This window comes from Oryx dammah, unplaced genomic scaffold (genome assembly GCF_014754425.2).
Source record: "Oryx dammah isolate SB20612 unplaced genomic scaffold, SCBI_Odam_1.1 HiC_scaffold_5, whole genome shotgun sequence".
NCBI lineage: Eukaryota > Metazoa > Chordata > Mammalia > Artiodactyla > Bovidae > Oryx > Oryx dammah.
Window position 1 is genome coordinate 102,756,750 of NW_024070189.1, and position 21,836 is coordinate 102,778,585.

The 21,836-nt window shown below is 63.1% G+C and overlaps 2 protein-coding genes across 9 annotated transcripts; one reads left to right on the top strand and one right to left on the bottom strand.

The window, feature by feature from the left end:
- The first annotated feature begins 1,168 nt into the window (after nt 1-1,168).
- Nucleotides 1,169-16,797, top strand: SSBP4 (single stranded DNA binding protein 4). 8 transcript variants are annotated; one of them, XM_040241181.1, is made up of 17 exons: nt 1,169-1,497; nt 9,692-9,764; nt 10,142-10,203; nt 10,290-10,374; nt 13,159-13,248; nt 13,884-13,943; nt 14,026-14,095; nt 14,235-14,302; nt 14,382-14,452; nt 14,774-14,819; nt 14,906-14,941; nt 15,044-15,098; nt 15,186-15,256; nt 15,333-15,414; nt 15,763-15,791; nt 15,915-16,022; nt 16,387-16,797. In XM_040241181.1, exons 1-17 carry the CDS (start codon nt 1,439-1,441, stop codon nt 16,414-16,416), a joined length of 1,095 nt encoding a protein of 364 aa, XP_040097115.1. In that variant the 5' UTR covers nt 1,169-1,438; the 3' UTR covers nt 16,417-16,797. The 8 variants fall into 8 exon arrangements, with proteins under 8 accessions (XP_040097115.1, XP_040097117.1, XP_040097116.1 ...); XM_040241182.1 differs by having other exon boundaries at nt 1,401-1,497; nt 15,336-15,414; XM_040241176.1 differs by lacking the exon at nt 1,169-1,497 and adding an exon at nt 7,485-8,598.
- Nucleotides 16,798-17,055: 258 nt separating this feature from the next.
- Nucleotides 17,056-21,836, bottom strand: ISYNA1 (inositol-3-phosphate synthase 1). The gene is made up of 11 exons (XM_040241175.1): nt 20,193-21,836; nt 19,958-20,086; nt 19,643-19,804; nt 19,162-19,294; nt 18,886-19,079; nt 18,557-18,706; nt 18,260-18,475; nt 17,983-18,147; nt 17,783-17,896; nt 17,490-17,707; nt 17,056-17,365 (listed from the first exon to the last, which is right to left on the bottom strand). The coding sequence occupies exons 2-11, from the start codon at nt 20,075-20,077 to the stop codon at nt 17,164-17,166; spliced, it is 1,674 nt and encodes a 557-aa protein (XP_040097109.1). The 5' UTR covers nt 20,078-20,086; nt 20,193-21,836; the 3' UTR covers nt 17,056-17,163.

A 21,836-nucleotide genomic window follows, 5' to 3' on the forward strand; every position in this document is an offset into this window, starting at 1 on the left:
CCACGGCAAACATTCACAGAAGCATCTAGACCACAGTCACAGCCAAGCCCCCACCCAGCCCAAGCAGGTCCAGCGCACACTGCGCAAGGGTACCCTGGCACACAGGTCTCCACCGCCCCCCCCCCAACCCCAGGTGCCCCTGCCCTGCGGGTGTCGGCCTCCATCTCCTCTGCACACCCCCAGAGGGGAGAAAAGAGGTCCTAGGAGGGAGAATGGGATGCCTACTGCCTGTACCCCGACTCCTGCAGAGGTGCTATTAAGGTGGAATATTCACAGCTGGCACAGGCTGAGAGGCGGAGCCAGCGAAAGTGACCCAGTCAGTCAAGCCATCCAGCCCCTGCAATTGACAACAGGTGTGACTGAGGCAGTGCGGGGTAGTTCCCAGGAGGTAGCCTGGATACCTCGGGAGCGTCTTGTTCGTGTGGTGTCTGTGTTGCGTGTATCTGTGTTGTGTGACTGCGTGTTGCATGTGACTGAGTCATCTCTGGCTCGGTGAGACCCCAGGTCCCTGTGTGAAGCCCTCAGGAGGCTGCGACGGTGTGCCCCAGGGTAGCTGCGTGGATTCTTTCCACAGCTGTTGGAAGCTGTGGCATAGCGGTGCCCATGCGTGTCTCCGTGTGGGTCAGTACCTATGTGAGTGTGGAGTGTGTTGCAGAGTGTGTTGCAGTGTTTTGTAACAGCCACTCTTTTAGCTGTGTATACCTACGTGAATGACAGTGTGTCCCAAAGGCGGGCTATGTGTGTGGCAGTTCCCTCCCGTGCTGGGTGTGGGTAGCTCTGCGGGGGTGATACACCCAGTGTGACTGCCTGTAGCTTTATGGGGCTATCAGTAGTTGCTCCAGCAGCCATACGGACTCACGAGTCCTGTGTCGGCGAGTATAGCCGCAACTAAGTGTGTGGCTGTGTTTCAGTGTACAATTTGGGCTTATCTGGACACTGCGTGTGTAGCAGCTATCAGCTGTGTCCTGTTGTTCGTCCTCGAGTGGCAGTTCCCACTAGCGCCCTGAGAGTGTGTAGCCCTGCGCCCCTTCCCCCCGCGGCGGCCACTGCGCGTGCGCGCCTGGCCCACGGTCCCGGCAGCGGGACCCACCCGCGCTCCCGCCATCGCCCTTTTAAGAGCGGCGCCCGCGGGCGACGGGGTGGCGGCGGGCGGGGGCGCGCGCGGCAGGAGGAGGGGGCGCGCGCTTCCCGGAACAGCCCGCGCTGAGGGAAGAGAGGAAGAAAATAAAACCCGCGGCCGGAGCCAAAGCTGGAGCTGCCGCCGCCGCCGTCTGGAGCTCCCCCGCGCGGACAATGCCCGCGATGCCCGCACGGGGCTCAAGGCGGTGAGGCCCAGGGCGCGGGGTAGCTATGGCGACAGGGACCGCGGCCCGCGGCGCCGCCTGACAGGTGTGGGGCTCCGGCGGCGGCGGCGGCGGCGGCGGCAGTACGGAGCAGCATGTACGCCAAGGGGGGCAAGGGCTCGGCCGTGCCCTCCGACAGCCAGGCACGAGAGAAGTGAGTCGGTGGGTCGGGACCGCGGGAGCCGGGGGCGGGGCTCGGCGACCGCGCCGCTTCCGGGGCCCCAATGCCGGCGGGCATCGCGTGGGGCACGTGGGTGCGGGTCCGAGCGAGATTTGGGGGGGCGCGCCAGACCGGAGGGGCTCGGGGAGTCGCGAGCTAAGTGAGAGCGCGGTAGAACCGAGAGGCATGAGAGGTTTAAGGGGTCGCGAGATTTGAGGGGACACGCGAGATTCGAGAGGTCGTGAGAGTAGAAGGGGCGCGGGAGACCCGAGGGGAGCGAGATTTGCGGGGGCACGCGAGATCCGAGGGGTACTAAAGGGTCGCGAGACCTCCCCGACGTCGAGACTTGGGTGTGCGAGGTTGCCAGCGGTGTGCGCGCTTGCGATTCGTGCCATTTCTCCCATCCTCTGGGGGAAGTTTCCCGGGCAGGCGAGACTGGCCACTCTGCTGCCCGCCCCCTACTCTGCTCCTTGGTGAAAGCTTGAGGGGCGGCGGGCCCACCCCGTAAGACCACCTGTCCGGCGGGGCCTGGGGCAGCTGGGTGGGGCCCTTGGGGAAGCCGCCGGGCTCACAGTCTTGGGGCGCCCACTTGTTCTGGGCATGGCGCTGGGCTTTGGGTGGCAGATGCTTTCAGGCTGTTAGAGAGACAGGTACCTAACTCCCAGACTCTGCGATGAGGGGCTGGGGGCGCTCAGAGCTTCTTGGAGTTGGGTGGTAGCTGAGCTGCTGCGCCTGCCTCCAGGCACTGCCACTTACCTGTGGTGGGACTTTGGGTGAGGGAGTACAGGAGTACAGCCTCCTAAGCTCACTCTTTATCCTGAGAAATGCAGACGTAATAACAGTTCCGTTTCTTAGGTTTAGGGAGCATTTGAAAAGTGCTAGGACCTGTGACTATCACAGCAAGGGCACCCAATGGTGGTTTGTGATATTGTTATCCTGCCAGCGAAAACGGAAGGCTTGCGAGGGCTGATTTGCAGGATCCTAAAAGTCAAGCCACCTAGAGTGGGAAACCAGTTGCTGGAGATGTCAGGAGACTGGGTTCTCAGGGAGAGGCCCCATGATGACTCTTCAAGGAACAGAGCAAGAGAGGATTTGAAAGTCTGGGCAGTGAAAAGGAGCCCTAAACACGGGCTCTCTCCTGTCCTGCGTTTTCTGCCTGGGCTGACATTGGGACCCTTTCCCGCCCCCACCGGGACCTTCAGCTGTCCCTGTCACCTTCATCCCCTTATTTAAAGCTTTACTTGCTTGTTTTATTTTTTGGCTGTGGTGGGTCTTCGTTGCTGCACACCAGCTTTCTCTAGTTGTGGGAAGCAGGGGCTGCTCTCCATTGCAGTGTGCAGGCTTTCTTTTCATCTCTTACAGCTCGGCAACCGTTTCTCTCTTGGCTGAGGACAAGCAAAGCTTGAAGGGTCAGTAGTTGGGGCTTTTGGGCTCAGTCATTGCGGTGCACCGCTTAGTTGCTCCACAGCATGTGAGATCTTCCCAGACTAGGGATCAGACTGGTGTCTCTTGCATTGCAAGGTGGATTCTTAATCACTGAACCACCAGGGAAGCCCTCATCTCCTTATCTAAAAAGATCTGAAACCAATGACCAAATGCAAGCACTAGTTCATTCTTGGTGGGAGGTGCTCTTGGGGCCTCCCTGTAAGCTGGAGTGTTCTTCATTTACAGGAGAGGCTGTGTCTTCCTGCAGGCAGCCTACCCAGACCCTACCTCCCCCTCGCCCACCCTGCCTTCCCTCCCCTGTATTCCTTGGACCCTGCAGTCACCACTGTGTGCTGTGAACCCCCAAGGGCAGGGACCCACCGTCTGTGCACCCAGCAGACGCTAAGTCCTTTGCTAGGACAGGCTGGCCCAGACCTCGTTCTGAGACGGGGAGCCAGAGGGGGCTCAGGACAGGGGCCAAAGAAGGAAGGAGAAGAATGGCAGGAGGAGGCAGGAAGGTGAAATCAGGGAGAAAAGAACAGGCCTGGAGAGTTAAGGACCTGAGCAGTGGAACCCCCTTCACCCCATTACGCAGAGGAGGAAACGAAGGCCCAGAGACGGAAGTGGCTCGGTTGCTGGTGGCCTGTGAGAGGTGCTCTACCTGCAGCCTCTCCCCCAGCCCTGGTGAGAATCCTGCAAGGCTGACGGTCCACATTTCAGATGGGAGATGGAACTGGGCTCAGAGCCCCCGGTCTGCCTTTCTAGTGTGTCAGCCCAACGCTTCGAAGAGCTCTCCTGTGCCCCTGAACCTGAGATTTCGATGGGGTCCTCCTTGTCTAGAGCCCAGCATCCCCATCAGTGAAGCAGATGCCACCATCTGCTGTTTTCCTAACTTTTTTTTTGCAGCAGCAGAACCTCGTCTCCAAGCAAGCACTTCTGCTGGACCCTCCTGACAAGAAATGGCTGAGTGTAGGATAGCTCTGGCCAAAAATGATGGGGGAGGGGGACCGAGAACGCAGATAACCCCCTCTTCCATCCCTGGCCAAGAACTGAGGCTGGATTCAAAGACGCAGAATCTCCCCTGGCTTGTCCAGTGGGGTTGAAACTCAACTCCCAAGCCCTCCTTCCCAGCTCAGACCTGTTTCTTTTTTTAAAATTGGTTTATTTTTAATTGAATAATTACTTTATAATATTCGTTTGATTTCTGTCATACATCAACATGAAGTAGCCATAGGTATACGTATGTCCCCTCCTCTTGAACCTCCTTCCCGCCTCCCACCGCATCCCACCCCTCTCAGTTGTTACAGAGCCCAGTTTGAGTTCCCTGAGTCACACAGCAAATTTCCATTGGCTGTCTATTTTACATATGGTACAAACCTGTTTCTTCCCTTCTCTTATCTCCACGGCCGTCCCCTAAGCTGCCATCATCAGCTCTGTTCCAGATAACTGCCTGCCTCCCCCAGGTTTCCTGGCCCTCCACCCACCGGCAGACCCCCAAGAAGCCCCACTCCACAGAGGAGCTGGAGCGTACTTTAAAACACAAACCTCTCCAGCCCACATGGCATGCCCCACCCTGGGTACCAGCCCCAGCTCTTTGGCCTGGGCCTCACCCCAGGGCCTTTGCGCTTGCTGTGCCCTTAGTAAATGGCTCTTCCTCTGGACCTTCCACATAGCTGATCCCTCCCACACCTCACTACCACCCACTTTTCCACTTCACTTTCTTAATTGCACAGCACCATATCCCTGGGTAACTCACCTACCTCTTAGCTAGGATGTGGGCTTCTTCTGGGCCAGCACCTGCCTTCCACTACACCCCAAGATCCAGCCCACCACATGTCTGAACAAGCAGACCATTCCCACTGGGAGAGTGGTAGCCCCCAGACCCCAGCCAGGGTACAAGGATGGCTGGAGATGTCCCAGGATCTCCAGGAGTGGGGTGGTCAGACACCTCCTGCTTCCAACCTGGGCAGAAGACAGGTGTCAGTTTTAAAAAGTCTCCTGCTTAAAGGTGCTTGGAAATGAAGCCCAACCTCACAACTGCGCAGCTAGATAAGAGGGGGCCCAAGAGACAGTCATCTGTCTAGCATCTCTGGCCAGAAGAATCTCTTCTCCAAAATGACCCCGAGGCTGGGTAGAGAGTGGACACTCGTTGTGCACTCAGGGCTCTAGGCACACAGTGGCGACTGCAGGGTCCAGAGGGTACAGGGGAGGGGAGGGCAGGGTGGGCCAGAGGGTACAGGGGAGGGGAGGGCAGGGTGGGCCAGAGGGTACAGGGGAGGGAGGCAGGGTGGGCCAGAGGGAGGTGGGATCTGAGTGGGCTGCCTACAGGGAGACACAGCCTCTCCTTCTGTAAATGATGAACACCAACCTAGAGGTCGGTCCCTGGAGCGCTTCCCACCCACAACGAGCGTATGCCCATTGGTTTCAGTCTTTCTAAACAAGGAGATGAAGCTGACAGGGACAGCTGAAGGTCCCCATGTCCGCTTGGCATCCTCTCCCCCTTCCAGCTCCAGAGGCTCTGCTGTCCTAACTTGAGGGCAATGTCTAAACATTAGCTGTGGGACACTTAGAGTGCTGCCAGGCAGGTTTAGAATAGTTTCATGAGCGAGAGTCCTGTCAGTGTCCCTGGGCATCTCGTGGGTTTTTCCGCCAGAATCGGTTTTGATACAAGCACATCACCTCAGGCAGTTCGTCCATCTTCCCAGTGGGTAAGGGAATGACTGTGTCTGTCCCATCCCTAGCTGAGCGTTCAGGTGTGGCCCTGGGCATCCCTGCTGGAGGGGAGCTCGTGGGTAAGAGGTTCTTGAGAAAGGCTGAGTGGAGCCAGCCGCACAGGGGAGCCTTCTGGGAAGGCAGGGTCTGGGGGCAGATGCTGGGGTGGAGTTTATGAGCGGGGGTCGTTCCTTTGGCTGCTGGGTGGGGGGAAGGCTGTAACATGAAGGCTGGTGAGGAGAGGGGCTCTGGAGAGCTGAAGGCCTGGCCCTGTGGGTGGTGGAGAGGAGGGAGGAAACGTGTGGGTGAGAGTCCCTGAAGGGCGTAGGTGGAACTGGTGACGGATTAGGCGAGGGTGGAGGGGTGACGGAAAGCCTTGAGGAGAGGACTGCTCCCAGCCCGCAGTGGCGCACGCCCCCAGGGGCGCTGGGGGAGGGGGAGCTGAGCAGGCGGCACCTGTTACCTTAATTCTTGGCCAATTACGGCAGTTCTTGAGAATGAAGGTGGCATTGCTGAGTTTCTGCCCCTGCTCCGTGCTCAGCTGCAGGGAGGCCCCTTGGGCACTTCTCCCCGTAAGCACTCCCAGTCCAGGCATCTCGCGTGCTCCAGGTCACTGGTCCTTCTGGAGGGAGGCCCTGCTCCCTCCTGTCTCCTGCCCTCTTGCAGCGGGGATCCCCTGATGGATGGCCTCTTCGTTCTGTAGGTCATTTGCTGACCAGGGCTGGGGCGGGACCAGGATTTGGACCCAGAGCCCCGGCCCTTTCCCACAGCCCCCCCCCCCTCAGGGCCTGGACAGGGACCGCCCCCCAAAGGGGAGGGCTCTGGAGGTCCCCAAACCACCTGCCAGGCTTCAGGCAAACAAAACTGCTCCCAATTCTCTGAGACTTGATCCAGATGAAAATGAAAAGTACTAGCATGAAGGTTTTCGGTTTCAGCAAAACTGAAAACCTTATCTGGCTTCTCTATGCTCTTGGGATAAAACTCCAAATCCTTACCATCAACATCCCCAGGGGGTTCAGGGTCCATTCCTTTGGATGGCTGAGGGCCCAGTGCTAGATAAGTTCAAGAGTGAGATGAAGTCCTCACCTGCCCAAAGCGACATTCAGTGGGGGCTGCAGGCAGTAAGTGGAGAGCCTGGTGTCAAACAGATAAATAAAATGATGGAGGGCGAGGGGAGGCTGGAGCAGGGCTGGGGTTAGAAGTGATAAAGACATCTCTTACAGGTGACATTGGAGCCGTGAGGGTCTCTAGCTGAAGTGCCCCAGGCAGGGAAACAGCCTGTGCAAAGGCCCTGGGGTAGAGAGTAGTGAGTGGTCAGTGTGTGTATGTGGGAGGGGGAGGAGGGAGGGTCTGTGTGCGGAGTGCTGGTGGGGAAGGAAGGAGCTGGGGTGGGGCTGGGCCTTTGCTGAAGTCCAGGTAAGTGATGGTGGCAGCCTGGACCCGGAGTGTGCAGAGGAAGGCAGGGAGAAGGCTCAGCATGAGGAGAGAGGGCTTTTTCCTTAAGTTCTTTCCCCTAAATTCAGTAAAATGTAGTGATCTCTGGGGGATAGCTGGGTGGGTCTTCACACTTGCACTGCACACTTGTGTGTTCAGACCACCCAGGATGGGGAACAGGAGGGGAAGGGGAGGAGCTGGGGTGGGGCTGGGCCTTTAAGATACCAAGTGGGCAGTGGACACTGAGTTCTGAGCAAGCCTGTGGGCAGCTGCAGCAGTCAGTCATCCGAGCAGGAGGGGAGGCCGCCCAGGGAGAGAGGAGAGCAGGCTGGGGCGGGTTCTGGGACCTGTGTCCTAGGTCACATGCCACCCTGAGGGTGGAGGGTGAGAGGCGATGGAGAAGGACACGGTGGGCTGGCGGCGGAGACCCCTTGGTGGGAGCCACCATGTTCTTCAGAGGACTCCAGAGCCCTGGGAGAGCCTCTGCCCTTGGTGGGGGTGGGGGGTAGTGGACTGCAGCCCCCTGCGTCCCTGCTGGGGCAGCCTGCCCAGCCCCCTCCCCACTCTGTATTGCTCCCTGTCTCTGGGTGTCTCATCGCCCTGCCTTTCCTGCTCCCTGCACTGCCCCCCAAGGTGACGGGGTTGGCTGGGCCTCTCACAGCCTCTGTCTTTGCCTGCAAGGTGAGGAAGTGAGCTGGCTGGAGCTGGTCAGCTCTGCTCTGGCCCCATCGGCTTTTTGTGTTCATTCTTGTACTGATGGGCTTGGGCCGGGCGGATGCAACCAGGCAGGTGCAGACCACTGGTGAAGGCTCAGGAGGCCTCTAGAAAGGGGAGGTGGCCCTCTGGGAGTGAGGTGGACAGATGAGCCCCACAGCTGAAGGGTGAGGAAGATCACTGGGCCAGAGAAGGGAGGGTGCTGAAGACTGCTGGGTGTGATGTTGGAACCTGGGGTCGCCTGGGCCTTGAGGAGCTACTGAGAGGAGTGTGATGACAAGGCGGGGACCTTGGCTAGTCTTGGGGGAAACCCACACTCAGAACTACGTAAGCCCCACAAATCCTACCTCTCAGTGCCCCGCTTCTGTCCTTCCAGTGGCTGTCACATTCGGGGTACAATGCGAGCTGTGGACATACCTTGCCCTGGGGCAGCTGCCCACCCTGACTCCCTAACAGCTCCCCTTGTCCTCCTATAGCATGTACTGCCTTCCAGCCCACCAGGGCACTCACCTTCCCCTCTGCCTTGTTGCTCCTCCGTCTCGCCCCGCAAGCTGGTAGCTTCTGGAAGGACAGGAGTCTGGCGGTCACTGCTCAGGGAGGCACTGCATGAACGTGTGTTGAATGAATGAAGGGATGGATGGATGAAGAAAGGAAGAAGGTCCAGAACAAGGGCGGAAGCCATGGGGTGGGGGCCGGGACAGAAGGGCCTCGCTGTGGGCCAGGGCCTGGGTGGTCTGCTGAAGGGGCTGGGATGGAAGGCTTGAGCAGCCTGGCTGGGAAGAGCGAGAGAAAACAGGAGCGTGAGTCAAAGCAAGGTTATTTTAAGATGGGGCTGTCAGCCAGGGGAGGGCAGCCAGCCGGGAAGGCAGGCATCTGGAAGGGCCTCCAGCTTTCACCAGAGCAACCTCAGGCCGGCCCTTGGGGAGCCTCCAGTCTCGGACCCACACTCCCCTCAGCCCATCTGGGGCCTGGTTGGGCAGTGGGAGGACCCTGGGGGTGCCCCAAGGGGCTGGGACAGTAGAGGGTGACTGGGTGACCCCAGCGGGTAGGGAGTTGTCCCTCTGCTGGCTGGTGTGGAAGATAGACTGAGGGGTGGCGGAGGCCAGGGATGAAAAGGCCTGGAAGGCAGCATGGATGGTCTGGCTCCCTTGTGTGGCCCATGAGCGGTGCTGCTGGCCTGGGCAGTAACCGAGCTGCTGTGTGCATGGGGGCTGGGCACCATGGGCATCTGGGCAAGGCGGTGTTGCGACAGCTGAGTGGCACTGTTGGCCCTACCTCCCGTGCCCCAGAGTCTCCTGGGGGCTGGCACGAGTGTGTCATAGCCACCACTGGTGCGTGTAGACTGACCCTAGAGGAGGACGAGGGCGTCCAGGGAGACCCGGAGGAAGAAGACCTCAGGTCAGAGAGCCCCGCTCTTTTCTCGGCAGCTGAGGCTGGGCATGCGCTAGGTGCTGGGCCCTGGCCATGTGGCCCAGGGTGCCTGCTGGGAGGCCCTACCCAGAGCACAGTCTGGAATGGAGCCCACGAGCCCCTTCTCCAAGCAGAGGGCCTCTCTGGGGTCAAGACTGCTCGAAGGTCTCGGGATTGGTGGGATGGGCCCAGGACTTGGTCCATCAGGGGGTGTTGAACAGAACAGAATTTGACCTGGAAGTGGGTCTGGGGACTCCTAGGAGGGCTGCCTAGATGAGGGGCCTGCAGGCTGGGTGTTGATGTGGGAGGTGGTCAGGCTGAGCAACTGGCATGGAGGCTGTCTCTTCTGAGGAGTGGGGGAGCCGGGACAGCGCGGGACCAGTGAAGGGGAGGGAGTGAGGCTGGCGGGAGGCACAGGTACTTGGCCTGAGAGCCCCTCCCAGGGACCCTTGGGGCGGGGCACTGAGTGTGGCCCCTACCTGACCACCTGCAGGCTGGCGTTGTACGTGTATGAGTACCTGCTACATGTCGGTGCCCAGAAGTCAGCCCAGACCTTCCTGTCTGAGGTAAGCTGGCCCAGCCAGGCAGGGACCCCCCACAGCCAGATCCTTCCTCAGCCCCCGCACCCTGGGGGCCTCCCTACCCCATTTTTATCAGGTCTCTGGTGGTAGGGTCAGGTCACGCCCTAGAAAGTGAGGGCTGGGCTGGGGCTGGGCCTGCAGATGGGCCTCCTGGCATCTGTCCATCCATCTGAGGCCCTGCCTCCCGCTTCCCTGCTGGGCTCCTCACCAAGCTGCCCCCTTCTGGCTCCCTGGCCCTGACCTACTGGTTTCCTGGCCCAGTGCTCCCCGGACCGAGCGGGGCTGGCGCTGCCTCTTGGGAGGGGAAGGTGTCAGGCAGAGCTGGGCAGTGAGTGCCTCGCCTTCTTTCCTCTCCCCTGCAGATCCGATGGGAGAAGAACATTACGCTGGGGGAGCCCCCGGGCTTCCTGCATTCCTGGTGGTGGTGCGTGTGAGGCGGTGCGGGCGGGCCTTGGAGGGGGGCTGGGTGGGGGCGCGTGGGGAAACCATCTCCCCCCCTGCCGCCCACAGCGTGTTCTGGGACTTGTACTGTGCAGCGCCCGACCGCAGAGAGGCGTGTGAGCACTCGAGCGAAGCCAAGGCTTTCCAGGACTACGTGAGTCCCCGCCCCAGGGGCTGGGACCAGGGCTCGTGGGCATGGGCAGGGGCCTGTGCTCTGAGGGGCTCCAGTGGGCAAGTGGGCTGGGCTGTGAGGTCTGGCCTGAGACTGTGCTCCTCCTATGTTCCTCCACTGCACCCCCTGCGGGTCCCCATAAGCCCGAGACCCTCCGGAGGCCAGCCCCTCCTTTGTTTCCCCTCCTGTGAAGTCCATGTGGAACCCGATAGACAGAACCCCAGTTCCTGCCTCCCTGGCTGCCTGCCTCTTTGTGTGCAGGGTGGGGCTGGCCGTCCCCCACAGCTGGCCCCCTCCCCTCGAGCCTTCTGCGGTGGGGGCCCAGGCAGGGGTGCACCCTGGCGCTGGAGAGGCCTAGCTTGGCAGACCTCCCAGCCTTATTCGGCGACGGGGGCTGCTCTCTTCACCTCTTCGGCCTCGGGTTTCGGTGCAAGTTGAGTTCAGTGTCGTCCAGAGCAGAGGCTGGGTAACAGGAGGGGGCCGGGAGCACCGTGTGGTCACGTGGGGGGCGTTGGCCGCCCCCTGCCTTTACCCTCTTCCTCCTGGTCTGTGGGGCTTGCTCACCCAGCGCCGCGGAGACATCCCCCCTGCCCTCCCCCTCCTCCCTGCCCTCCCCCTCCCCCTGCAGCCGGCGCGTTCACGTCCTGAGCCCTCCGCTCCGCTGTGCCCCTGGGGCGGGGTGCCTCCCAGGGCCCTCCCTCCACCCTCCCTCTACCCTCCCTCTCTGCAGTTAGCCGAGTCCCACACCAGGCACCGCCTCCGGACAGAGGGCCCCCGCAGTACAGAAGGGCCAGGGTGCAGTGAAAAGGCCAGGGTTCACTGTGTCCCCGAAGACTCCCCGGGCACGCTGTCTGCGCCTTTACGGGAGGGGCGGTTACTGCTGTTCCCCCCGCTCCGTCAGGTTCCACCGGTCATGTTGTGGTCCGGCCACAACGGGGGTAACAGACGTGTCTGGAGCTGTGTGCGCGTGTGACTCGGCGTGGGTCCGACTCCCTTGCCCCAGTGCACCCCACTTCTCCCTGTGCCTCTGTGGGGTCCCTGGGGGTCTGTTCCTCCTCCGGGCTGAGCAGCCCGCCCTTGCCTCTCCGCCCCCGGCTTTGTCCCCGCCCCCATGTCTCCGGGGGAGGGAAGAGTGCGCGGTCTCCCTGGAGTGAGCGCGCTTCCGGGAGCACGCTGGTTACCATGGCAGCGGGGCGCGTCAAGGGAGGGGGGCGGCGCCCCTGCCGCGGCCCGGCTCCCGGGTGACAGGGTCCCTGTGTCAGCGGACTGGAGCCGGCTGCGTGTTCTGCCCCACCTCCGCACTTACTGGCGGTGGGGTGAGGGGCGTCCTGCCGCCTCCCCCTCGCAGTCGGGGCTCCCTCCTCCCTCCCACCCCCCAGCTTCTGAGGGGGCTCAGTCAGCGCCTCTGGGCTGGGGGCCGACCTCAGCGTCTCCAGGAAACGAGAGCGCGCCCAGCCTGTCGTCATGGCAACGCGGGCCCGGCTGGTGCCTCCGGGTGGATGATTGACGTGGGGGGTCCAGCTCAAGTGCCCCACCGGGAAGGGTGGACCCCCCCCCCGTCCCCCCCGGATTAACCCTTCAAGGCCTAGACTTGGGGAGCCCCATCGTTTCCCCCACCCTCACCCCTCAAGGTCTGGAAAGCCAGCCACCCGCACCGCCAGCCACCTTCCCCGACCAGGAAATGCTCTGGCGCCGCCTGCCACGGCCCAGAAGGGGGGGGCTGCCCTCCCTGTGGGCTGGGGAGGGTGGACAGATGCAGGGCCCAGAGCTGTTCCCCTCCGGCCAGGGAGAGACACGCGTCAAGGGGCCTCAGGAGAAGCGTTCTCAGTGCCTGCAACGTCCTCCCCCCTTCCCTGTCCTTTGATGCGTCTCCTCTGCCCTGAAGACTAGGCCTCTTTCTACCCCCTCCCCCTGCTCTGTGGGCCCCAAAGGCAAGCAGGCCTGGGACTTGGAACCAGCCAGAGGAAGTGGCTGTCAGCCTGTCCCCCTGCCAACTCTGGGCCTGCCACCAGCATCCCCACCCTTGGCAGACACGAGAACTCCCTTTTCAGGCTCCCAGTCTTGTTCCCTCCTCCATCTGAAGAGACACTGGGGGCCTGGAGAGGCACTGTGGAGTGCTGCTCCTCCTCCTCCCTCCTTCCTGGAGGAGGAGGGGAGTGGTCTGTACAGTTGCTCTAAGAAGGAACCCTCTGGGAGGGAGGTTCATCTCCAAGCTGCCTATTGATTTTTGTTGTTGTTGATTTGAGGGGTCTTGGGGGCCCAGCTAAGCTGCCTTGCCAGCCAGAAGGATTCAGGGCTGGTTGAGATGGGCTGGGAGTGGGGGACTGTGCCCCCACCCATCTGAAGTTGGATTCAGACCAAAAGAACAAGCCTGTGCTAGAAGGACGAAGCACACACTGGAGTTCTTGGCAGACGGCATTTTCAGACCCCTAGAATCCTCAGGGTGGAGACTCACGGGGGGCTGGAGTCCCTGGCCTCCTTCCTAGTCTGGGGTCTCAGCCGGTCGGAGCCCTGATCACCTGTGGGTCATGAGTGCAGCACAGAGACAGAGCCCTTGCTTAGGGCCACTCAGCATATGGGGCTGCTAAGCCCGGGGGGAACAAGGACTCTTTCCTCAGTGTTAGCCCCCTCCCCAGTCCTTCCATGCTTCAGTAGTTAGATGGCTTGGGTTCCTTGTTCTGTGGGGCTGGCTGGCTGGGGAGAAGAGAAGAACCTGGTTCAGAAAGGGACCTGACTTGGGTCTCGCCATCTCTCCTGCTCCTGCAGAGTGCTGCAGCGGCCCCAAGCCCGGTGATGGGGAGCATGGCCCCCAGTGATGCAATGGCATCAGGCCCCATGGCACCCGGCTTCTTCCAGGTACAGCCAGGGCCAGGACCCCCTGTCTCCCTGGGTGGGCAGTGACAGGGTGGGTATGTACTGTGCATCCGTGGTAGGGCCAGAGAGGGGCGGAGCTGCCTGGGCCCCAGTGCCAAGGAGGGCGGGTGCTCTGTGCTAGGACTGCTCGTGTGTCAGGGTGCTTGGGGCTGCAAAGCTTGGCTCTCTGAGCCAGGGGTCCTGCCCATAACCCTACCTTTAGGGTCCCGTAGAGGGGGCTAGCTGGCCCCTTCTCCTGCCTCCACGGCGTCCCAGCCCCTGCCCTGCCAGGCTCAGCAGAGCCACAGGAAACCGTGAAACTTCGGGTGACCTCGCTCCTCCCAACCCGCCTGGTTCTGTCCTCCTAGGCTCCCCCCACCCCCCGGCTCCCAGCCTTCCCCCCCACAACCCCAACGCCCCCATGATGGGGCCTCATGTTCAGGTAAGGACCTGTAATGCCCCGCCCCTTCGCACACGCACACCCCTCCCCAGGGCCCCTGGTGGCGTACCACTGAGCTCTACACACCCAGGCACCGTGGGCTGAGGTATGCTGGCTGGTGCTGGAGGACAGCAGGAACAGTAGTTTTGAGGGCTGGGCAGGTTGGGGGAGGTGCTGACCCCCGGCCCACCTCTTCCAGCCCTTCATGTCACCGCGGTTCCCAGGGGGCCCCCGGCCCACCCTGCGGATGCCGAGTCAGGTGAGAGAGGGATGTGGGGGGGGGCAGGAGCTGGGCTGGGGTGGGGGCACCTCCACTCAGTGCTGCCACTCCCCATCCGCAGCCTCCCGTGGGCCTCCCCGGCTCCCAGCCCCTCCTCCCTGGCACCATGGAGCCCTCCCCGCGAGCTCAGGGTGAGTAGGGAAGCTCCAGCTGCTGTCCCCCCACCAGCCAATCAGGACCCCAGAACCAGGACCACCCCCACGCCAACACAGCGCCTGTCCACGCTGGGAAATGGGCCAGATCTGAGCCTTCTCTTCCTTCTGCCCCCAGGGCATTCGAGCATGGGCCCCATGCAGAGGGTGACGCCTCCCCGGGGCATGACCAGCGTTGGGCCCCAGGTAAGGGCTGGCCCAGGTGACGGGAGCATCAGGGGCTGCCCCCACTAAACCTGCACTCATGGCCCCTTTGCCTTCGCAGAGCTATGGAGGAGGTGGCATGCGGCCCCCGCCCAACTCTCTTGCTGGCCCTGGCTTGCCCACCATGAACATGTAAGGCCCTCAGGGACCCCTAGGAGTGAGCCCAGGCGGGCAGCACCCCACTTCACGGGCTGGGTGTACTGAGGCAGACCCACACAGCAGTCCCTGGTACTGTTGACTTCACTGCTGAGTGGGGAAGCTCAGGCTCAAAGACCAGTGAGCCATGGCTTGCTTGGGATTTGAAGGCTGGCCTGGAATCTGTGCTTGGTTACTTCCCGGCCAACACCTGTTGCTCTGAGGGCACGTGGGGCAGAGTGGGTGTGTCAGGGAGTGTGTGGTAGGGGACAGGGTACCACCGGGCTTAGACCCCAGGTCCACCATTGTCTCTTCCAGGGGCCCCGGAGTGCGCGGCCCATGGGCCAGCCCCAGTGGCAACTCGGTGAGTATCCGGGACGGTTGTGGGGTGATGAAAAGCAGGTGGGGTGGTGGAGTGGGCAGCCTGCTCACAGCTGCTTCTGTCCCCAGATAGCCTACTCCTCCTCCTCCCCCGGCAGCTACTCGGTGAGTGGGGCCTAAGCTGGGGCACCTGGGACCTGAGCGCAAGGGTTGTGGGGTGACACATGGGGGGCCTTTCTCACCGTCTGTGCCTCCCTCTGTGTGCAGGGACCCCCAGGAGGAGGCGGGCCCCCTGGAACCCCCATCATGCCTAGCCCTGGAGGTACGACAGCCTGAAGGCGGCATAGGGAGGGGTGTGCTTGGTGGGGGAGGCCCCTCTGACACCCTGCCCCTTCATGTGCTGTCTCAGACTCCACCAACTCTAGCGAGAACATGTACACCATCATGAACCCCATCGGGCCGGGCGCCGGCAGGGCTAATGTAAGTAGGGCTTGGGAGGGGGTTGGTTGGGGGGCGGGGAGCCGGTGGCCCGAGGCCCAGGCCGTTTCTCTGCCAGCAGTTCCCGCTTGGCCCTGGTCCGGAGGGCCCCATGGCCGCCATGAGTGCAATGGAGCCTCACCACGTAAACGGATCCCTGGGTGAGTGGGCGTCCGGGGGTACCCACACCCACTCACCCGTCCCCGCCCCACTGCTCCGCGAGCCTCGTGCGCCCCCTGGCGGCCTCCTTCAGCCCGTCCGCCTCTGTGCTGGGCGGGTATTGAAGGCGCCTTTGCTTCTCTGGGCTGCTGGGTGACCCGCTGAGCTGGGGGAGGGTCCAGCATCTAAACCGTGGGGAGGCCCGGCCGCCAGTCCTTCCGCCCCGATCTGGGCCCTCCCAATGGGCTGGGCGGAGGGAGGGGACGCGGCCGTCGGGGGAGGCGGTGGGGGAGCGGATTTGGCGGCGCCGGCGCGTCTGAGCCGTGTGTCCGCCGTCTGTCGGTCCGCAGGCTCGGGCGATCTGGACGGGTTGCCGAAGGTGAGGGGGCGGCGCGCCGGGGGGGGAGTGGAGGGGCGGGGCTGCGAGGTCGGCCGGGTGGGAGAAGCAGAATCTCGGCGGGGCCGCGCGGCCGGTCTTCGCGCTGACCGCGGCCGCCCTCAGAGCTCCCCCGGCGCCGTGGCCGGCCTGAGCAACACCCCGGGCACCCCGCGGGACGACGGCGAGATGGCGGCCGCCGGGACCTTCCTGCACCCATTCCCGAGCGAAAGCGTAAGCGACTGCGTCGACTCCCCCCCCGCGGCGGCGTCGGGCCGGAGGGGCCTGGCGGGCAGACCCCGGCGGGGCGGCCGGGGGGCCAGAGCAAGACCGTGACCGCGGCGGGCCAGGTGGGGGGGCGGCCGCGGCATCCTTCCCTTCCTCCTCCTCTCCCCTTCCCCCGGCCCGCCCCATCTCACCACCCCGTCCACATCCCACCCCCAGCCCTGGGACCCGTGGCTCCCCCACACACCAACACCTGATCCTTTCCTCTCCCCCTGTCCACACCGCCCTGTCCCCCATTCCCCCCGGGGGGCGGGTCCCAGCCTAGGCCGGAACTGAGCCGGCCCCCGCGCGCCACCCCCTCGTCTTTCCGCAGTACTCCCCCGGGATGACCATGAGCGTGTGATGGGGCCGCAGACCCTTGCCCACTGCCGGCCTCGGCTTCTGCCCAGCGCCCCTGCCCGGGGCCAAGGTCCAGGGGCTCGGGTGGTCTGCAGGGTGAGGGTCTGAGGTCACACCGCGGGCAACTGGACTCCCAGTCAAGGCTTGGATGGCTGGGAGGCCCCGCACCAAGGACTCATTCATTTTATATATATATATATATATATATAAAAACAAACACACAAGGACCTCAGAGACGTTCTTTCCTGTTTGGGCCCTTCCCGTCATTTCTATTTTGTCCGGGGGGGGGGGGGGGGCGGGGGGCGCTCCTTGGGGGACCTTCCTTTCCCCTGGACAGCAGGGGTGGGCCCTATCAATAAATGTAACTTGATTTTGGTTTTTGGTATCTGGTCTCAAATTTCTTTGGCTTGCAGCAGCCACACCCTACTTATTAGCCCAGCCTTCAAGGGTTGTGGTTAGGCAGAGCCGCCGGCTTCTCCCCGCTCTCCCATAGGTGGGAGAGGGGAAGGGTGCGGTTCTAGAAAGCTCGGGAGGGTTGGGGCAAGAGTTGGGAAGGGGAGGTAGGAGTCTACTGATGAAAAACGGAGACGGGGCTGGAGTTGGGCGGGTTTAGGGTTGCAGGCGCCAAGAATACAGATGTGGCTCATATTGGTACTGGGTTTATTGTCTTCAGGGGGCCTAGAAGGGTCGGGTCCTGGGGAGCAATGGGGGCAGGAGTTATGGGGGAGCCATAACTCGTAAGGCCATGGCCTTAGGTGGTGGGCATCTGGGGTGCCTCAGCCTGTGAGTGCCCGTTGGCATCACCAGTACAGCCATTGGGTGCAGTCGGCGCAGATCCTTTCTTGCAAAGCCCCAGGGAGGCCGTGGCCAAGGGCCCAACTCTCTTGAGGCCAGGGCGTTCCATCTTGTGCTCCAGAAGCATGTGGTTCTGCGGCGGCAGCCCCACGCAGGCCCTGGGGGATGATCAGGGCTCAGCGGGGCCAGGCCCAGGGAGTGCCGTGCAGCCCCTCGGCCCTGTGCACAGCCCCGCCGCCGGCAGACCCGCGGCGCTGCCGGGGACCCCGCGGCCCGGCGCACCTGAGGATGTTCTCGATGCAGCTGCGCTGGCGGAAGAGCGCATTGACTGCGGGGCTGCCGGGCGGCGCCAGCGGCGCCTTGAAGAGGAAGCCGAGCAGCGACAGCACCGGGTGGAAGCTCTGCGGGTCCGGGTCGACGTCAGTGCAGAAGCTCACTCGCTGACACAGTTCAGTCAGCAGCGCCAGGTCCAGCATGATGGGTGCGGCCAGGAGCGAGTCCTAGGGGGCCAGCGGGTCAGGAGGGGGGCCGGGCTGGCGGCCGCCCCGCTGCTCCTGCCCCCTCGCGCCCCACACCTCGCACGTGTTGTGCAGCACCAACGTGTTGGTACCACCCAGCATCAGCTCCGATGTGTACTCATCCAGGGCACGCTTGCTGTCGCCCACGTATGGCACGTACTTGATGACCACCTGGGGGGCGGCACGAGGTCACACGGGTCCCTCGGTTGGGCGCTCCCTCGCCCCGGCCCCTGCCCCCACTCCCGCGCCCCACGCACGCAGTGGTCGGGCTGCTCGCCCGGCGAGTAGAGCACCGGGTTGCTGTGCACCATGTCGTCCACCACGCTGCTCTTGGACACCTCCTTGGAGCGGAACTGTGGTGGCGCTGACAAGTTCTGCCCGTCGTTGTTGCCCAGGTGGTTGTAGCTCACGATGGACATGGTCTAGGGGGACAAGGGGATCCGCGGTAGCTGCAGTCCTCGCAGCACACAAGCCCAGCCCTCGGGGGTCCAGGCCTCCCCTTCCTGAGCTGAGCAGTCCCCCAGGCCCACACACCTTCAGGCCAGAGCCGATAAGGAAGTCCACGAGCACAGACTTGACCTTGGTCTGGCCCGACTTGAAGTCGTCTCCACCCACAAAAACGCGGCGCTGCCATGCGAGCTCGAGGGCACCAGGTACCAGCGTGTTCTGTGGGGACCCATTGAGGAAGGCACAGCCCTCCAAGATGCTGGCTACGGCAAAGAGTGTGGAGGGCGACACTTCCAGGCCCAGCTGCAGGCAGAGGGGGCCAGTCAGCACAGAGGAGTCCTTGGGGGCTGGCCCTGATCCCACTCCGCCCCTGGGCACACCCACCTGGATGGTGCGCAGCAGGTTCTCAGCAGTGTCATTGAGGCCTGGAATCACTTCGCAGAAGCGCTCCGTGTTCGCTGTCCACAGCACGATGACTTTGTCCAAGCCGGCGCTGGACCGGAAGTCGCGGATGTCCCTACGGATCTGCTCCAGCTGGGGATGGGGAAGGTAAGGGGAGGTTGTACGGGCTCATCCGACCTGTGGAGGCCTGGGCTACTCAGTTTCCCAAGTGCGCTGGACCCTCGGGATGGGAGCATGGGGACAAAAGAGGGAGAACAGGTGCGGGGGGACAAATGGCTGGGAAGAACAAGTGGCACGGGGCGGGGCTGCACCTGCTGCGCGCGCGTGCCCGGGATGACGTTGTCGGCGCGCGCGCTCTGGTTAGCTGCGATGAACTCCGGGATGTAGACAGAGGGCCTCGGGCGCATGGCCTCCATGTGCGGCCAGAGTTGCTCCTGCAGTCCCCAATCCAATACCTGTGCGCGCCGCATCGCCTCCGCCAGGTTCAGCGAAGATATGTCCCAGCCTGGGGGGTACCCTCAAGCTCGGCCCGGCCCCAAGCCTCGGCCCCGCCTCCCACCCCACCCCCGGCCCAGGGCTCCGCCCACCGTCGAACACGAGGTCGTCGGGCGCCACCATGGGCAGCAGCGAACTGAAGGGCACGAACACTTCCTTGCCCTCGGCGTCCAGGCCCAGGCTAACAGTGCCGGCCTGCGTCAGCGAGCCGTAGTAGTTGGCCTCCTGGGGGGCGGCAGTGGGAGAGGAGTGAAAGGTGGGCGTGGCGTGGGGAGGGCCTCGAGCCGGCCAGGGCTCCGCCCGGCACCCGAAAGCTCCGCCCTGCTTTTGGGCACCTCCCCTCGGAGCTCCAAGCCTAGGCGGAAGCCGCTCCGCTCGGGAGGTCCCACCCTGAAGCCCTCCCACACCTTAGGCTCCGCCCCCGAAAGACCCCTGAGGAAGCCCCGCCCTGAGTCCGCCCGCAGCCAGAAACCCCGCCCCCTATGGGCCCACTCCTCCGTTGGAGCCCCTCCCCCGCCGCAGGGATTCCAGCGAAGCCCTCTCTCCGACCGAGCCCCACCCGACCCCCCCCACCTTGCGGCCGGTGCGCGTGGGCCAGGACAAGCGCAGTCGGTTGGCCAGCACGGCAGCGGTCAGCGTGGAGCCGTTGTTGCCGCCCCAGCCGACGAGCATGACCCCGAGCCGGGGCACCTGCCGGGCGGTCCGGAAAGTGAAGCGCGTGGACGTGGGGTGCACCTGGGGGCGGGCAGCGGGGTAAGCCGGGGGCCGCAGGCCCCTCCCCGCTCGCTACTACTGGGCCGGGGGTCGCAGACGTTGAGCAGTTCCCGCTCCCTCCCCGCTCCCTGACTCCACCAAGCCCCGTGGCCCGCCGGACGGCCCCTCGCCTACCTTGAGGACGCCGCCCTCGCGGCTGACGCTTGTCGTCCGGTACTCGTACTGCGCCTCGATGGTCTCGGGGCTGTAGACCACGTCGGGGCTCTCGACCACGAACTCAGTTGCGGCCTCCATCGCGACAATCTGGGGGCGCGGGGTTGGCAGGAGGTCAGCGGGGTCCCAAGAACTGGCCAGGCCAAGCCGACTTCGGTCCCCAGGGAGCCTGCACCCCTCCCGGGGCGGCACTCACCGATGCAGAGTCGGCTGGGGCAGCGGCAGACGGCTAGGGCTCCGGGCGCGCGAACTCGAGAGAAAAGAGCCGCGGCTCCACCCCCGCTCCGCCCCTCGCTCCGCCCGCGCGCGGGAGGAGGGGCGCTCGCGGCGGGGGGAGGGCGCGCACCGACCTTGGGCTCGGGTTCGAGGCCTTTCGGTCCCCAGCCTCCGCCGCCTGTCTGGTTCTTGGCCGGCCGGGCAAATAACCTGGGCCCCAGCCCCCCGGCCCTAACTCGGCCCGCGTGAGTCACTTAGGACCCCCGGCCGCCTATCCCCACTTACAAAAGAGGACTTTAAAGCTGTAGGGAGCGCCAAGCCCCAAACACGAGGCAAGAGTTAGGCTGAGAAACTCATTATTTGGTGGGTTGGAGGAGGGGGCATCTCTAGAGAAACTAAGGCAAGGGAAACTGAGGCAGAAGACTAAGCGAGGAATCGCATTTCAAAGCGTGACACTCCTCCAGCCCAGGTTCCCTCCTCTTCCCCCTTCTTGAGCAGCAGTCAGACTCTCCACTCCCACAGGGCTCTAAGGGGGAACTGTGAGTTCTCGGTGCCCCCACCTGTAGCAGGAGGGCTAGCAAGCCTATCAAGGGCAGGGCTGGGATGGGGGCGGGGGGAGAGACTGCTCCGTGGGGAAGCGAGGGAAGGCGATGGGCAGGGCAGAGGCGGCCAGCTGGGAGGAGCTAGGCCTGCACAGCTCTGAGCCCCTCTAAGCGCCCAGTGATAAAGGAGCGTGGGAACCCGGCAGGCGGGCGGGGGCGGCTCCCCCAGGAACTTTCCAAAACAAGCGGCCTCCTCCGGCTGGAAAGTTTCCACCCCTGGAACTGACCCAAAAGGTGGATAGTTGGGAACGTTTGCAGGAAACATGGTTAGAGTCTGGCCTTGGGGAATGGGGGCTCTAAAACTAGTCCAGACTTTGCCCTCAAGGGGTTCCGGTTGTGGGGGAGTCAGAAGTGAACTGGGGGGACTTCCCTGGTGGCCTAAGGGTTAAGAATCTGCCTGCCAATGCAGGGGACATGGGTTGGATCTCTGGTCCAGGAAGATTCTACATGCCACAAGGCAGCTAAGCCTGTGCACCTCAACTACTGAGCCTGTGCTTCAGAGCCCCACTGCAATGAGAAGCCCCAGCTCACCACAACTAGAGAAAACCTGAGCACCACAATCAAGTCCTAGCACAGCCAAGAATAAGTAAAGAGAAGTGAGGGGGGCACTCCCAACCAGAGGGACCTGAGAAGCAGCGGCGAGCAGGGCAGGCTGCCTGGAAGAGGTGGCTGCTGGACGGTGTCTTGAGATAATGAAGACATCTCTTATCAAAGAAAGATATGAAGAGCTGCCTAAACAAAAACCTGGGGGACTGGTTTCAGGGGCAGATGAAAAAGGGCTGGCTGCGAGGGGGAGGGAGGCAGTTTGGTCCCCAAATCAAGGTAGACCCTCAGGGCTGGGGACAGGGCATTTGGTAAAATAAATATTTGGGTTTTGTCCCGCTTTCTGGCTTGGAGATTGAGTTTGATCACTAATTGCCAGGGTCTTCCCTGACAGTCCAGCAGTTCTGCACTTCCACTGCAGGGTGCTGGGGTTCGATCCCTGGTCAGGGAACTAAGGTCCCGCATGCCCAGCAGTGTGG

What these genes read in the sequence shown, in the direction of transcription:
- SSBP4 (XM_040241176.1), top strand. Translation starts at nt 8,414, where the DNA reads ATGAAGGGATGGATGGATGAAGAAAGGAAGAAGGTCCAGAACAAGGGC. An exon ending in CCAAGGCTTTCCAGGACTAC is followed by an intron (nt 10,375 to 13,158) that starts GTGAGTCCCCGC and finishes CTGCTCCTGCAG; the next exon opens with AGTGCTGCAGCGGCCCCAAG. An exon ending in TGACCAGCGTTGGGCCCCAG is followed by an intron (nt 14,303 to 14,381) that starts GTAAGGGCTGGC and finishes TTGCCTTCGCAG; the next exon opens with AGCTATGGAGGAGGTGGCAT.
- ISYNA1 (XM_040241175.1), bottom strand. Translation starts at nt 20,077, where the DNA reads ATGGAGGCCGCAACTGAGTTCGTGGTCGAGAGCCCCGACGTGGTCTAC. An exon ending in CGGGCACGCGCGCGCAGCAG is followed by an intron (nt 18,707 to 18,885) that starts GTGCAGCCCCGC and finishes CCCCATCCCCAG; the next exon opens with CTGGAGCAGATCCGTAGGGA. An exon ending in TGCATCGAGAACATCCTCAG is followed by an intron (nt 17,366 to 17,489) that starts GTGCGCCGGGCC and finishes ATCATCCCCCAG; the next exon opens with GGCCTGCGTGGGGCTGCCGC.